At 41.0% G+C, this 14,317-nt stretch overlaps 1 protein-coding gene across 2 annotated transcripts in view; it reads right to left on the bottom strand.

Moving 5' to 3' along the window:
- The window catches only part of TEC (tec protein tyrosine kinase), a 431,581-nt gene that overhangs the window by 92,998 nt on the left and 324,266 nt on the right, over positions 1-14,317 (bottom strand). For both annotated transcript variants that reach the window (XM_053703987.1, XM_053703986.1), the window contains exon 10: positions 2,754-2,833. In XM_053703987.1, coding sequence (XP_053559962.1) covers positions 2,754-2,833 — 80 coding nt within the window. The remainder of the gene's footprint in view (positions 1-2,753; positions 2,834-14,317) is intronic.

Genomic DNA, 14,317 nt, shown 5'->3' with positions numbered 1-14,317 from the left:
CCTATACTTAAAGTTGCGCAGTGACGTCATCACGTTATTACGCCTGACGTCACCACGCAAAACGGAAAGCCCCGGCGATGCCTGTCACTCTACAGGCACGATCGCCGGGGTAGGAGCGTGTGGGAGCCCCCAGATCTCCCTCAAGGTGGGAGAGTGCTAGTGACGGCTCTAAGCCGTCATTAGCACCAGAGTGGGAAACTCTGTGACGGCTCAGAGCCGTCATTAGCATTCAAAGGGTTAATTATATTTATAGCTTCAGTCAGTCACCACTTACAAAGAATAGCACCAAGTTATTGAGAGGACACTGTACTGTTTGCATAGCCTTTCTAAAGAGTGTACAGCAGTATTCAAATTTTCAGTATAAGTGTCAGTTTCAACAGGCAGAAGCAGTTATTTCAAATGTCAAAATAAAGCTAAACGAGCTGTTTGCAAACAATTTAATACACTCCTGCAGGTCAAATGGATCATTGGGAACAATATAAAAGACAGAACATTTTTAGAGTACAATGTCCCTCTAAAAAAACAATAGAGGTTTTCAAACTATATCCTTTTTTGAATACAGTATGGGGGAAAGCCCAGATATTATCCATAAAAATCCTTTATATCTTAAAAATATATCTGGCATCCAGTAAATTACAGTCATTAAGCAATGGCAAGGGACAACATTGGACTGGAAAGAGGTTGATTGATTTCACAAAAAATGTTGCATATTGTCCACAATTTCAGAAGCGGACACAGTTTAAAAATCATGATAGGTCATAAATGTATAACTCAAAAACAACTGTTGAATGAAACATTTATGATTCTTATAGAATAATATAAAAAAACAACTAAATTACATCTTTTATCAAATGTACATCTTTCTCTTGGTATCCTTTATTGAAGCAGCTTCTTTCCATGAGTGCGCAGTGAGGCAAACTGAGGAGCGTTCGCATTAGTTAAGTAGTAGTGCTTGCAACAATGTTTGTAAAAATGTTATACATAGGGCAACACACATGCACACTTCTGAGCCTTCCTTAGTATTCCCTCATGGAAAAAAGGATATATGTGCTTTGTTCTGTAAGTGTTGAGACCAAGACAAAATAGGTACATAAAACTGGGATATTTTTTTTTTATTCTTGTTATAATATAGGAATCATGAACTTTAATTTTTACTTCCATGTCCCTTTAAGGTGCAAACATAATCTCATTATTTTGGAAGTACAATGAGAAAGATAAAGTGTAGTATTCATGAGCACCTTGAACATTATACAAGATTTCTTCCCTAAGCAGCACATGGCAGTAACCTATCAGATCAGGAAGAAAAGTGAGTGGGTTAAACCTATTCCGTTAGAGTGGGGTCAGCAACCTTCAGCTCCCAGATGTTTTGGAACTACATTTCCCACGATGCTGAGACCCTCTTTAGGCTATCTGAGCATCATGGGAAATGTAGTTACAAAACATCTAGGAGCCGAAGGTTACTGACCCCTGGTAGACCATAACAGGCTGCTTAGTCTCAAGCAACATGAAACATCCTGGATCTGAGAGCTAGGAGGCCTACAGCTCCAAAGATTAAATATTCATTTTGATGTTGATCTATAAAGATAAATTACCCATTTTTGGCCTGAAATGCAATTTTACAAAACTTTCCAATTTAGTTACATTATCAATTTGTCTTAGTATTCTTTGTTGAAGAGTAAATTAGCAGTGTTAGAAACAATGTAACGGAATAATGTATAACTTTGCTACAAATATTTTTTCAAACTGCCAGAGTTTTAAAGAATCATACACGCTCCTGAGGTCCTATGAGCCTGCCTAGGTTTACTCTTCAATAAAAAGAAACAGTTGTGTCATTAATAATTATAAGGACTGCAATGAATTTACCAGCAAAAACTGATAACATTTACAGAATTAAATGAGTGTTTAGTGCATTTAAATAAGGATGCATTGTTTGAGATGACTAGACTTACACTAGACAGAATTCTCCTTGTATTGCTTGGTGATATGCATTTGCACTAATTTTATATTATAACTAGAGAGTCCCAATATGCAATAACATATTAGATAGGCTACTTAATAAATACTGTGCTTTGAATCTACGCTACTCTTATTTCTTTGCCTCAGAGGACTGAAACACAACTTATTAGGAGTAGAACCTAACAAAATAACGTGCTATTTTGGGATCAATTTAGACAGTCTCTCTCAACCCACTGCATCTGAGCTTATGCACATCAATGGACTATCCTTGACCCGCTGCATCTGAGCTTATGCACATCAATGGACTATCCTTGACCCACTGCATCTGAGCTTATGCACATCAATGGACTATCCTTGAGCCATTCATTTTAAATCGGTTTACTTAAACTCTTATAGGAGTGATCTTGTGGGCTTTTTTTGCACTTCCTTATGTGTTTGACACTTGAGAATGAGGAAGCTTCTTAGTGCAGAGAACACAGAGATAAAGCTGAGGACACTAATATGTCTGTCCCTGTACTGAAGGGTTGCAGTTTTTGACAGCACCAATGTGGTGCACTAGGAGACATTTAACACCATAGCACAGATAGCAGAACCTTTGATTAGCTGCATTCACACTACCAAATTGCAGTTTGCCAGAATTTAACAGTTTTTTTAACTGATTTTGAAAATTTGCAGTAAATGTGATTTAAACACTACAAAGCAACCTCTGCGTATTTTATAATGTAGTCATATGAATTTAAGCTCAATTGTTCTACAATGTAACTGTAAGGTCTTCTCAAATGTAGTAGCATACTTACCCTCCATATTTTGTATAAAGTGATACTGTATATAAACCTGCTTGACTGGAGTTTCTAACGATAAACCCGCCTTCTTTATCCTAAAAATAAAACACATCATGTGAGGAATTCTGTCCATTCTTATAAGCTGCTGTCCTGTTAAATATATTAGAAATAATGTTTCCATCAATGCTGTATCATTAACGATTTCAAGGTGTTTTTGAAAAGAGTATAATTTCTAAATTTGTTTTAACCTTGCACCAGCTTTGCATTGAAAAAAAGTCTTACAGCTTTGATTTACTAACTATTGGCTGCAGGAATAGACATTTGTACTAACAAAGAAGTAAATAAACATTAATATACTAACAGATGGGGGGCGGAGCCGGCCGAGGACCAACATGGCTGTGTTTGTGTAGAGCTCCGTAAAGTAGGCTCCTTGAGTGACTACTGCACGCTGAATGGGAATCAGATCTTACACCCTAGGACAGTATTTTTCTACCTTTTTTTGCCATTACACACACACATACTGTATGGATTGTTCTGTGATGGCATGCCTCCTACAAACTATACTTGACATATTGATATTCATTCACAAAAAATCATAATGATTGTCTGTGAATGAATGTAAATATGTCATGGTTGTAAATGATGTCTGCCTGATGAGCCTGTCACATACCTCCCAATATGATTGTGCACATCAAAAAAACGTCAGCTTCGACGGAACTAGAAGGAGCATCACAAGAAAGTAGCATGACTCTGCATTTCCAGGAGACGAGACGACATTTCAGGCAGTATTGGAAGGAGACCAAGTGAGTCTGGGAACATCACAATCACTGCGGCTGAAGTAGCACTACATACGACATACATCTTAGGCATTAATCACATTAATAAACGTGCTACAAGGGTGATAAGAGCCAAACAAGGTCTGCCATAAACCCTGCTATATAACAGGAATAATAACATGGGAAATAAACAATGTATATAGTATGATTGAACTCACAAGAGAGGAGTGAATATGAACAGTGCTCAAATCAAACACAGACAAATATAGAAGGCCTACAGTATAAATAGCGCATAACCTTCTCTTAAAGCATATGCCAATATGCCTCCGCTACCACGCGGTAACAATAAAGTAACTAACCAGTGTACCATGAGGGAAATATATGCACTGAAAGTATGCCTCTACCTAAGGCCCACATAGGAGGTTTGGGAGCATCTAAATACTAGCTAACAAATAAAATTGAGACTTGAATGTACAGGGGGGAATCAACACTTCTACAATTAGCTTAAGCTCAGTTCTTTATTTACTACAAAGACTGTGGAATTCACATCGCCCAGCTGAAAAAAGGTGAAACCAACATTAACATGGCATCCAAAAAGCAAACCAAAGCTGATAAATAAATAAAGTCAACTACCACTCCTAATGCAAAAATGAATGCATACTTTAAAACTATGGAACTTACAAATCCTTCCCAACCAGCCTCTCCACTACTAGAAATGAGTGAGGAGAGAGAAGATACAGACACCACAGTACACAATGAAGACCATCCTCTCACGAGAGCGGACCTAAATTCTCTACCCACAAAAGAGGACTTTTCCACTTTCATGTCTCAGGTTAGCCAAGTGATCAAAGATGGTTTAGCGGAGGTCAGAAAAGATATAACTGACATCGGCAACAGAGTATCACAGCTTGAAGAGATGCAGAGGAATTATCTGAGTCCACTAACCTAACAACAATGCAGCTCCAGCAACAGAAATTATACAGCTACAAAGCCGGATAACAGTGGCCGCCTTCAGAGCCTGAGAGTGAGGGGAATACCAGAAGCTGTCTCTCATACAGACCTACCAGAGTATCTCCAGAACCAGACTCTACAATTCTATTAAACAGAGGTCACAGAGCTCTACGTCCCAAACCACTAGCAACAGCTCCACTGAGAGATGTCATTTTAAAATGTCATTATTTTCAGGAGAAGATAATAGCTGCTGCCAGGAAAAAAATCCCCAATAACTTGGAATGGGTATGTTATTCAAATATACGCAGACATAAGCCCTCTTACACTGTTCTTAAGGCAAAGAAATAGGATTCCTTACCTCTCACTTGAGAGAACACGGAATCCCATATCGTTGGGGGTTCCCTTTTCTACTAAAAGTCTCAAAGGACAACAGAGAAGCGGTTTACAGAGACATGGAAGACCTCGAAAGATTCTGCTCTCAGCTCAACATACCACTATCAAGACTACCTCAGGAAGAGGATCCCAATTCTGGAACGCAGAATATCAAACCAACTCTACCCAAGACTCAACGACAGAAATGGACTACAGTAGGCAGGAAACACAAGTTGGCAACAGAGATACCTCATTGCACGGATCCACAGAGCCATACCCCGCCTTGAAGTCCTCCACATACTAGATGCCGGAAAAACAGAAATTATGCTTACCTGATAAATTACTTTCTCCAACGGTGTGTCCGGTCCACGGCGTCATCCTTACTTGTGGGAATATCTCTTCCCCAACAAGAAATGGCAAAGAGTCCCAGCAAAGCTGGCCATATAGTCCCTCCTAGGCTCCACCCACCCCAGTCATTCGACCGACGGACAGGACGATAAAATAGGAGAAACCATAGGGTGTCGTGGTGACTGTAGTTAGAGAAAATAATTCATCGGACCTGATTAAAAAACCAGGGCGGGCCGTGGACCGGACACACCGTTGGAGAAAGTAATTTATCAGGTAAGCATAAATTCTGTTTTCTCCAACATTGGTGTGTCCGGTCCACGGCGTCATCCTTACTTGTGGGAACCAATACCAAAGCTTTAGGACACGGATGAAGGGAGGGAGCAAATCAGGTTATCTAAACGGAAGGCACCACGGCTTGCAAAACCTTTCTCCCAAAAATAGCCTCCGAAGAAGCAAAAGTATCAAATTTGTAAAATTTGGCAAAAGTGTGCAGTGAAGACCAAGTCGCTGCCTTACATATCTGATCAACAGAAGCCTCGTTCTTGAAGGCCCATGTGGAAGCTACAGCCCTAGTGGAGTGAGCTGTGATTCTTTCAGGAGGCTGCCGTCCGGCAGTCTCATAAGCTAATCGGATGATGCTTTTAAGCCAAAAGGAAAGAGAGGTAGAAGTTGCTTTTTGACCTCTCCTTTTACCAGAATAGACGACAAACAGAGAAGAAGTTTGTCTGAACTCTTTTGTAGCTTCTAAGTAGAATTTTAGAGCACGGACTACATCTAAATTGTGTAGCAAACGTTCCTTCTTTGAAACTGGATTCGGACACAAAGAAGGTACAACTATCTCCTGATTAATATTTTCGTTGGAAACAACCTTTGGTAGAAAACCAGGCTTAGTACGCAAAACAACCTTATCTGAATGGAACACCAGATAGGGTGGAGTACACTGTAGAGCAGATAACTCAGAAACTCTTCTAGCAGAAGAAATAGCAACCAAAAACAAAACTTTCCAAGATAACAACTTAATATCTATGGAATGTAAAGGTTCAAACGGAACCCCTTGAAGAACTGAAAGAACTAGATTTAAACTCCAGGGAGGAGTCAAAGGTCTGTAAACAGGCTTGATCCTAACCAAAGCCTGAACAAATGCTTGAACATCTGGCACAACTGCCAGTCGTTTGTGTAGTAGGACAGATAAAGCAGAAATCTGTCCCTTTAGAGAACTCGCAGATAATCCTTTATCCAAACCTTCTTGTAGAAAGGAAAGAATCCTAGGAATCTTTATCTTATTCCATGGGAATCCCTTGGATTCACACCAGCAGATATATCTTTTCCATATTTTATGGTAAATCTTTCTAGTTACCGGTTTTCTGGCTTGAACCAGAGTATCTATCACGGAATCTGAAAACCCACGCTTTGATAGAATCAAGCGTTCAATCTCCAAGCCGTCAGCTGGAGGGAGACCAGATTTGGATGTTCGAATGGACCCTGAACAAGAAGGTCCTGTCTCAAAGGTAGCTTCCATGGTGGAACCGATGACATATTCACCAGGTCTGCATACCAAGTCCTGTGTGGCCACGCAGGAGCTATCAAGATCACTGAGGCCCTCTCCTGTTTGATCCTGGCTACCAGCCTGGGAATGAGAGGAAACGGTGGAAACACATAAGCTAGGTTGAAGGTCCAAGGCGCTACTAGTGCATCCACTAGAGTCGCCTTGGGATCCCTGGATCTGGACCCGTAGCAAGGAACCTTGAAGTTCTAATGAGACGCCATCAGACCCCGGATGGAATGTCTGACGACTCAAATAATCCGCTTCCCAGTTTTCCACACCTGGAATGTGGATCGCAGATAGGTGGCAGGAGTGATTCTCCGCCCATTGTATTATTTTGGTCACTTCTTTCATCGCCAGGGAACTCCTTGTTCCCCCCTGATGATTGAGATACGCAACAGTCGTCATGTTGTCTGATTGGAATCTTATGAATCTGTCCTTTGCTAGCTGAGGCCAAGCCCTGAGAGCATTGAATATCGCTCTTAGTTCCAGAATGTTTATCGGGAGAAGAGACTCTTCCCGAGACCACAGTCCCTGAGCTTTCAGGGATTCCCAGACCGTGTCCCAGCCCACTAGGCTGGCGTCGGTCGTGACGATGACCCACTCTGGACTGCGGAAGCTCATTCCCTGGGATAGGTGATCCTGGGTTAGCCACCAACGGAGTGAGTCTCTGGTCTTCTGATCTACTTGAATCACTGGAGACAAGTCTGTATAGTCCCCATTCCACTGTTTCAGCATGCACAGTTGTAATGGTCTTAGATGAATTCGCGCAAAAGGAACTATGTCCATTGCTGCAACCATCAATCCTACTACTTCCATGCACTGAGCTACGGAAGGACGAGGAATAGAATGAAGAACTTGACAAGCGTTTAGAAGTTTTGACTTTCTGACTTCTGTCAAGAAAATCCTCATTTCTAAGGAGTCTATTATTGTTCCCAAGAAGGGAACTCTTGTCAACGGAGACAGGGAACCTTTTTCTATGTTCACCTTCCATCCGTGAGATCTGAGAAAGGCCAGAACGATGTCTGAGTGAGCCTTTGCCTTTGAAAGAGACGACGCTTGTACTAGAATGTCGTCCAAGTACCTTACTACTGCAATGCCCCTTTGTCTTAGAACCGCTAGAAGGGATCCGAGTACCTTTGTGAAAATCCTTGGAGCAGTGGCTAACCCGAATGGGAGGGCCACAAACTGGTAATGTTTGTCCAGAAAGGCGAACCTTAGGAACTGATGATGTTCTTTGTGGATAGGGATATGTAGATACGCATCCTTTAGATCCACGGTAGTCATAAATTGACCTTCCTGAATTGTGGGTAGAATCGTTCGAATGGTTTCCATCTTGAACGATGGTACTCTGAGAAATTTGTTTAGGATCTTTAAATCCAGGATTGGTCTGAAAGTTCTCTCTTTTTTGGGAACTACAAACAGATTTGAGTAAAATCCCATTCCTTGTTCGGCCGTTGGAACTGGGTGTATCACTCCCATCTTTAACAGGTCTTCTACACAATGTAAGAATGCCTGTCTCTTTATTTGGTTTGAGGTTAAGTGAGACATGTGGAACCTTCCCCTTGGGGGTAGGTCCTTGAATTCCAGAAGATAACCCTGAGAAACTATTTCTAGCGTCCAGGGATCCTGAACATCTCTTGCCCAAGCCTGAGCAAAGAGAGAGAGTCTGTCCCGGATCGGGGGCTACTCCTTCATGCTGTTTTGTTAGCAGCGGCAGGCTTCTTGGCCTGCTTACCCTTGTTCCAGCCTTGCATCGGTTTCCAGGCTGGTTTGGTCTGTGAGGTATTACCCTCTTGCTTAGAGGATGCAGAATTAGAGCCCGGTCCGTTCCTGAAATTACGAAAGGAACGAAAATTAGACTTATTCTTGGCTTTGAAAGGCCTATCTTGTGGGAGGGCGTGGCCCTTTCCCCCAGTGATGTCTGAGATAATCTCTTTCAATTCTGGCCCAAAGAGAGTTTTACCCTTGAAGGGGATATTAAGCAATTTTGTCTTGGATGATAAATCCGCTGACCAAGACTTTAGCCAAAGCGCTGTGCACGCCACAATTGCAAACCCTGAATTTTTCGCCGCTAATCTAGCTATTTGCAAAGCGGCATCTAAAATAAAAGTTAGCCAACTTAAGTGCGTGAACTCTGTCCATAACCTCCTCATATGGAGTCTCTCTACTGAGCGACTTTTCTAGTTCCTCGAACCAGAACCACGCTGCTGTAGTGACAGGAACAATGCACGAAATGGGTTGAAGAAGGTAACCTTGCTGTATAAAAATCTTTTTAAGCAAACCCTCCAATTTTTTATCCATAGGATCTTTGAAAGCACAATTATCCTCGATAGGAATAGTAGTGCGCTTGTTTAGAGTAGAAACTGCCCCCTCGACCTTAGGGACTGTCTGCCATAAGTCCTTTCTGGGGTCGACCATAGGAAATAATTTCTTAAATATAGGAGGGGGAACAAAAGGTATGCCGGGCTTCTCCCATTCCTTATCCACTATGTCCGCCACCCGCTTGGGTATAGGAAAAGCGTCGGGGTGCACCGGAACCTCTAGGAACTTGTCCATCTTGCATAATTTTTCTCGAATGACCAGTTTGTCACAATCATCCAGAGTAGATAATACCTCCTTAAGCAGTGCGCGGAGATGTTCTAATTTAAATTTAAATGTCACAACATCAGGTTCAGCCTGTTGGGAAATTTTTCCTGAATCTGAAATTTCCCCATCTGACAAAACCTCCCTCATGGCCCCTTCAGATTGGTGTGAGGGTATGACAGAACAATTATCATCAGCGCCCTCCTGCTCTTCAGTGTTTAAAACAGAGCAATCGCGCTTTCTCTGATATGCAGGCATTTTGGATAAAATATTTGCTATGGAGTTATCCATTACAGCCGTCAATTGTTGCATGGTAAAAAGCATTGGCGCGCTAGAAGTACTAGGGGCCTCCTGCGTGGGCAAAACTGGTGTAGACACAGAAGGAGATGATGTAGAACCATGTCTACTCCCTTCATCTGATGAATCATCTTGGGCAACTTCATTATCTGTGACAGTACTGTCCTTACTTTGTTTGGACGCTTTGGCACAATTATCACATAATTTAGAAGGGGGAGACACATTGACTTTCATACATATAGAACATAGCTTATCTGAAGGCACAGACATGTTAAACAGGCTTAAACTTGTCAGTAAAACACAAAAACCGTTTTAAAACAAAACCGTTACTGTCTCTTTAAATTTTAAACAGAGCACACTTTATTACTGAATATGTGAAAAAATATGAAGGAATTGTTCAAAATTTACCAAAATTTCACCACAGTGTCTTAAAGCATTACAAGTATTGCACACCAATTTTCAGAGCTTTAACCCTTAAAATAACGAAACCGGAGCCGGTTACAGTTTTAACCCCTCTACAGTCCCAGCTACAGCCTTTGCTGCGACTCTACCAAGCCCAGAGGGGAATACGATACCAAATGACGCCTTCTAGGAACTTTTCCAACTATTTTCAGGTCCTCACACATGCATCTGCATGTCTTGCTCTCAAAAACAACTGCGCAGTAATGGCGCGAAAATGAGGCTCAGCCTACAACTGGGAAGGCCCTTCCTGACTGGAAAAGGTGTCTAACATAGTGCCTGACGTTAAAAAACGTTCCCCAAGTTTATAAATGTGAAATACCAGCATAAACATGTATAAAATGCCCAAATAAAGCAATCGATTTTGCCCATAAAAGTGTCTACCAGTTTTATAGCCCATATTAAGCCCTTTATTCCGCTTGAGACTAAGAAAATGGCTTACCGGTCCCCATGAGGGGAAATGCAGCCTTCCAGCATTACACAGTCTTGTTAGAAATATGGCTAGTCATACCTTAAGCAGAAAAGTCTGCTAACTGTTTCCCCCAACTGAAGTTACTTCATCTCAACAGTCCTATGTGGAAACAGCAAAGGATTTTAGTTACTGTCTGCTAAAATCATCTTCCTCTCACAAACAGAATTCTTCATCTCTTTCTGTTTCAGAGTAAATAGTACATACCAGCACTATTTTAAAATAACAAACTCTTGATAGTAGAATAAAAAACTACAACTAAACACCACATACTCTTAACCATCTCCGTGGAGATGTTGCCTGTGCAACGGCAAAGAGAATGACTGGGGTGGGCGGAGCCTAGGAGGGACTATATGGCCAGCTTTGCTGGGACTCTTTGCCATTTCCTGTTGGGGAAGAGATATTCCCACAAGTAAGGATGACGCCGTGGACCGGACACACCAATGTTGGAGAAATATACTTATGGAAATAAGGCTCTATGTCCAACCAGGAACGGTAGACTACAAGAACGCTTTCACATAATTTCTATACATCTTTTCAATAGGCCAGTGACTTTAATCAACATATATGCTCCCAATTCTAACAGATCCTCCTTCTTCAAACGCCTACTTTCACTAGTTTTAGAAGTACGAAAGGGTATGATAATACTAGGGGGAGACTTTAATGTGACAATGGACACAGCACTTGACACATCAACAAAACAATCAAAACCCTCCACCAAACTCCCAGATTCAGTCTATCATTGTTGTAAACAGTTAGGGTTAGTGGATGCCTGGAGAATTCAACACCCTCAACAGAGGAACTGCACCTTTTATTCATATCCGTGGGCTATGTACTCTAGAATCGATTATTTATCAATCCAGTCTCTCGCTAGTCTCAGACACCGACATTTTGCCAACAGCCTGGTCGGATCCTTCAATGATCACATTAGATCTGGCTTGGCCAGACCACCCTATTCATCCTTTCATATGGAAGCTGGACGATTACCTTTTACACCACGCTCTGACAAAACAGGCTCTATCAGATACACTCTCAGAATATTTTAAACATAATTCGGACCCTGACATGTCACTCCTTATTATTTGGGAGGCACATAAGGCAGTCTTACGGGGAGAATGCATCAAACATCAAGCTTACATGAAAAAAACATAACTCCACATTGAAAGCATTAACCTCCCAGTTACTCCAGAGGGAAATCCGACACAAAAATTTCCCGAAAGATTCTAATCTCCTCACTCAGCTAATGAACATAAGAAAAAGAGATAGATAGCATTCTCACAAAAGAAGCACAGAAAAAAGCCTTAGCACTAAAGAAAACATATTTTTACGAAGACAGTAGATCAGGTCCCTTGTTGGCACGACTCTAAGAGCAAAGAGAGGTCAAACATATATCAATAAAATAAAAAAACAAGACAATACTTACACCTATGATAGTAAGGACATAGCAAACCAATTTAGCGACTTTTACAAGCAATTGTATAATCTTAAAGTACCAACCACAAAGGAATACCTCAATGACACGCAACAATATATAGAAGCACAGGACATAAACAAGCTAACTAGAACCCAAGCACATGACTTAGACAAACCCATGTTCACCAACCTTTATTATAAAACTTTCAAGGATTTACTAGCCCCTTACCTTGTGACCCTATTTCAAAACCTTGACAATTCAGGCAAATTCTCACCGGAAATGTTGAAAACGCATATTTCGGTAATCCCTAAACATGGTAGACCACAAGAAGACCCAAGTAGTTATCACCCTATTTCATTGTTAAACACAGATATCAAGATCTTTAGTAAAATTCTAGCTAACCGTATAAACTCTATATTAAATGACCTAATACACGTAGACCAGGTGGGCTTTGTTCCCAAACGCGAGGCTACAGATAATATTCTGAGAGCCATAACCTTAATGGAATACGCCAAATTTCACAATATAGATTCAGTATTAATCACAACCGACACTGAAAAAGTGTTCGATAGAACGAATTGGAATTTCCTTAAACGCACATTAACATTTGAAGATTCTTGAGATCATTTTAGTGCCAAAGCCAATCTATATTCCCATCTGAGCGCTAAGGTGAAAGCAAATGGCATGCTTTTGGACCCCTTTTCAATACAAAATGGCACACGTCAAGGATGCCCCCCTGACCCCTATCCTATTTATTATGTCTATGGAAATATTAGCTTTCCATGTCCGTGGTAACAACGATATTAAAGGTATCTGAATAGGACCTAATGATTTTAAAATCGCGATGTACGCGGATGACGTACTGTTTTCTATTTCATCTCCGTCAACATCTGTCCCGCCGATTATGGTCGAGTTAGATAGATTCGGTAAATTCTCAAATTTCTCAGTCAATAAAGCGAAATCTGAAATGCTAAACATATCTCTTTCCCAAACAGACTTCTGTAAACTGACAGCTATATGCCCACTGTGACTTCATACAGACTCAAGTAAGTATTTGGGTATACACCTTTCTCCAAATACGACTACCCTTTTCAATAAAAATGATAACGCCTTGCTGTATAACACACAAAGCGATCTTGTTAACTGGGCAACTAAACCTCTATCATGGTGGGATAGAATCCAATCCATAAAAATGACTACCCTTCCAAATATTCTATACATTTTACAAGCATTACTGATTCATTTGCAAAATTATTTTTTGCACCGTCTCCAAGACCAGATCATATCCTATGTTTAGGGACGTTGCAAGCCCAGAATAAATATCAATATGCTATATAGAGCAACAATACATGGGGGAATGGGACTCCCAAAGATTGAGGACTATTATAACGCGGTGAGGCTCCAGTGAGTACTGGACTGGCACGGAGCACACGGCTTTAAAGTGTGGATCTCAATAGACTCCCATATTCTTAAAGTGCCACAAGTACACGCCCTTTACTGGGTAACAGAAGATCTGAGACCCCCACAGACCCATCACTTAGAGTCCCACAAGCACTTCTTTAAAAATGGGACAAAATCAATACTATCATAAACAATATTACATCTACTAGGTCTCCCTTGTTCCCAATAGTTTTGAATACTGAAATGATTGGGGGATTGGATATAGGGTTCAAACGATTGACTGAATGGGGATACACAATTCTTCTGTGCCGGTTCAGAGAGGATGGGAAATAACGGGACAGACAAAAACTAAACACCTTGGCAGATGGCAAATTCACAAATTGGCTCAAATACGCACAACTTCATCATTTTATCCAGACTTCCCCTTTCAGGAAAGAACTCATAAGACCACTCACCCCCTTTGAAAATTTGTGTCACAGTGGGGAGTGTAATCGGCACCCTTTATCAATGTTGTGTACGTTAATACTAACACACCACAAAACACACTTACCTTCTTATATAACCAAATGGTCTACTGACCTAAATACAAGGATAGAACCGAAAGAATAGGATAAAATCTTTAAGCTTACCAAAAAATCATCGACGTCTCCCCAGATGCTCGAAATGAATTACAAAATATTATCACGTTGGTATCTCACTCCTATTCTAGGATGTGATGGAGAGGGTGCGGGGAGCAGGGCAGTTTGTTACCTATGTGGTGTTGTTACCTATGTGGTGGCTATGTCCTAGTATAAGGCCTTTGTGGAAGGAGGTAGAACTACAATTCAAGTCGTTCATAGATAAAAAAAATTACATAATCTCCCAGAATTGCGCTTCTGAATGACCTTCCTAAAAAGACGTGTAAACGCCTAACAACAATATTACAGATAGGGTTAAATAGTGATAGATCTTTAATCGCACAGG

The sequence above is a fragment of the Bombina bombina genome, chromosome 2, assembly GCF_027579735.1.
Source record: "Bombina bombina isolate aBomBom1 chromosome 2, aBomBom1.pri, whole genome shotgun sequence".
NCBI lineage: Eukaryota > Metazoa > Chordata > Amphibia > Anura > Bombinatoridae > Bombina > Bombina bombina.
This window is presented reverse-complemented; position numbering and strand designations above follow the sequence as displayed.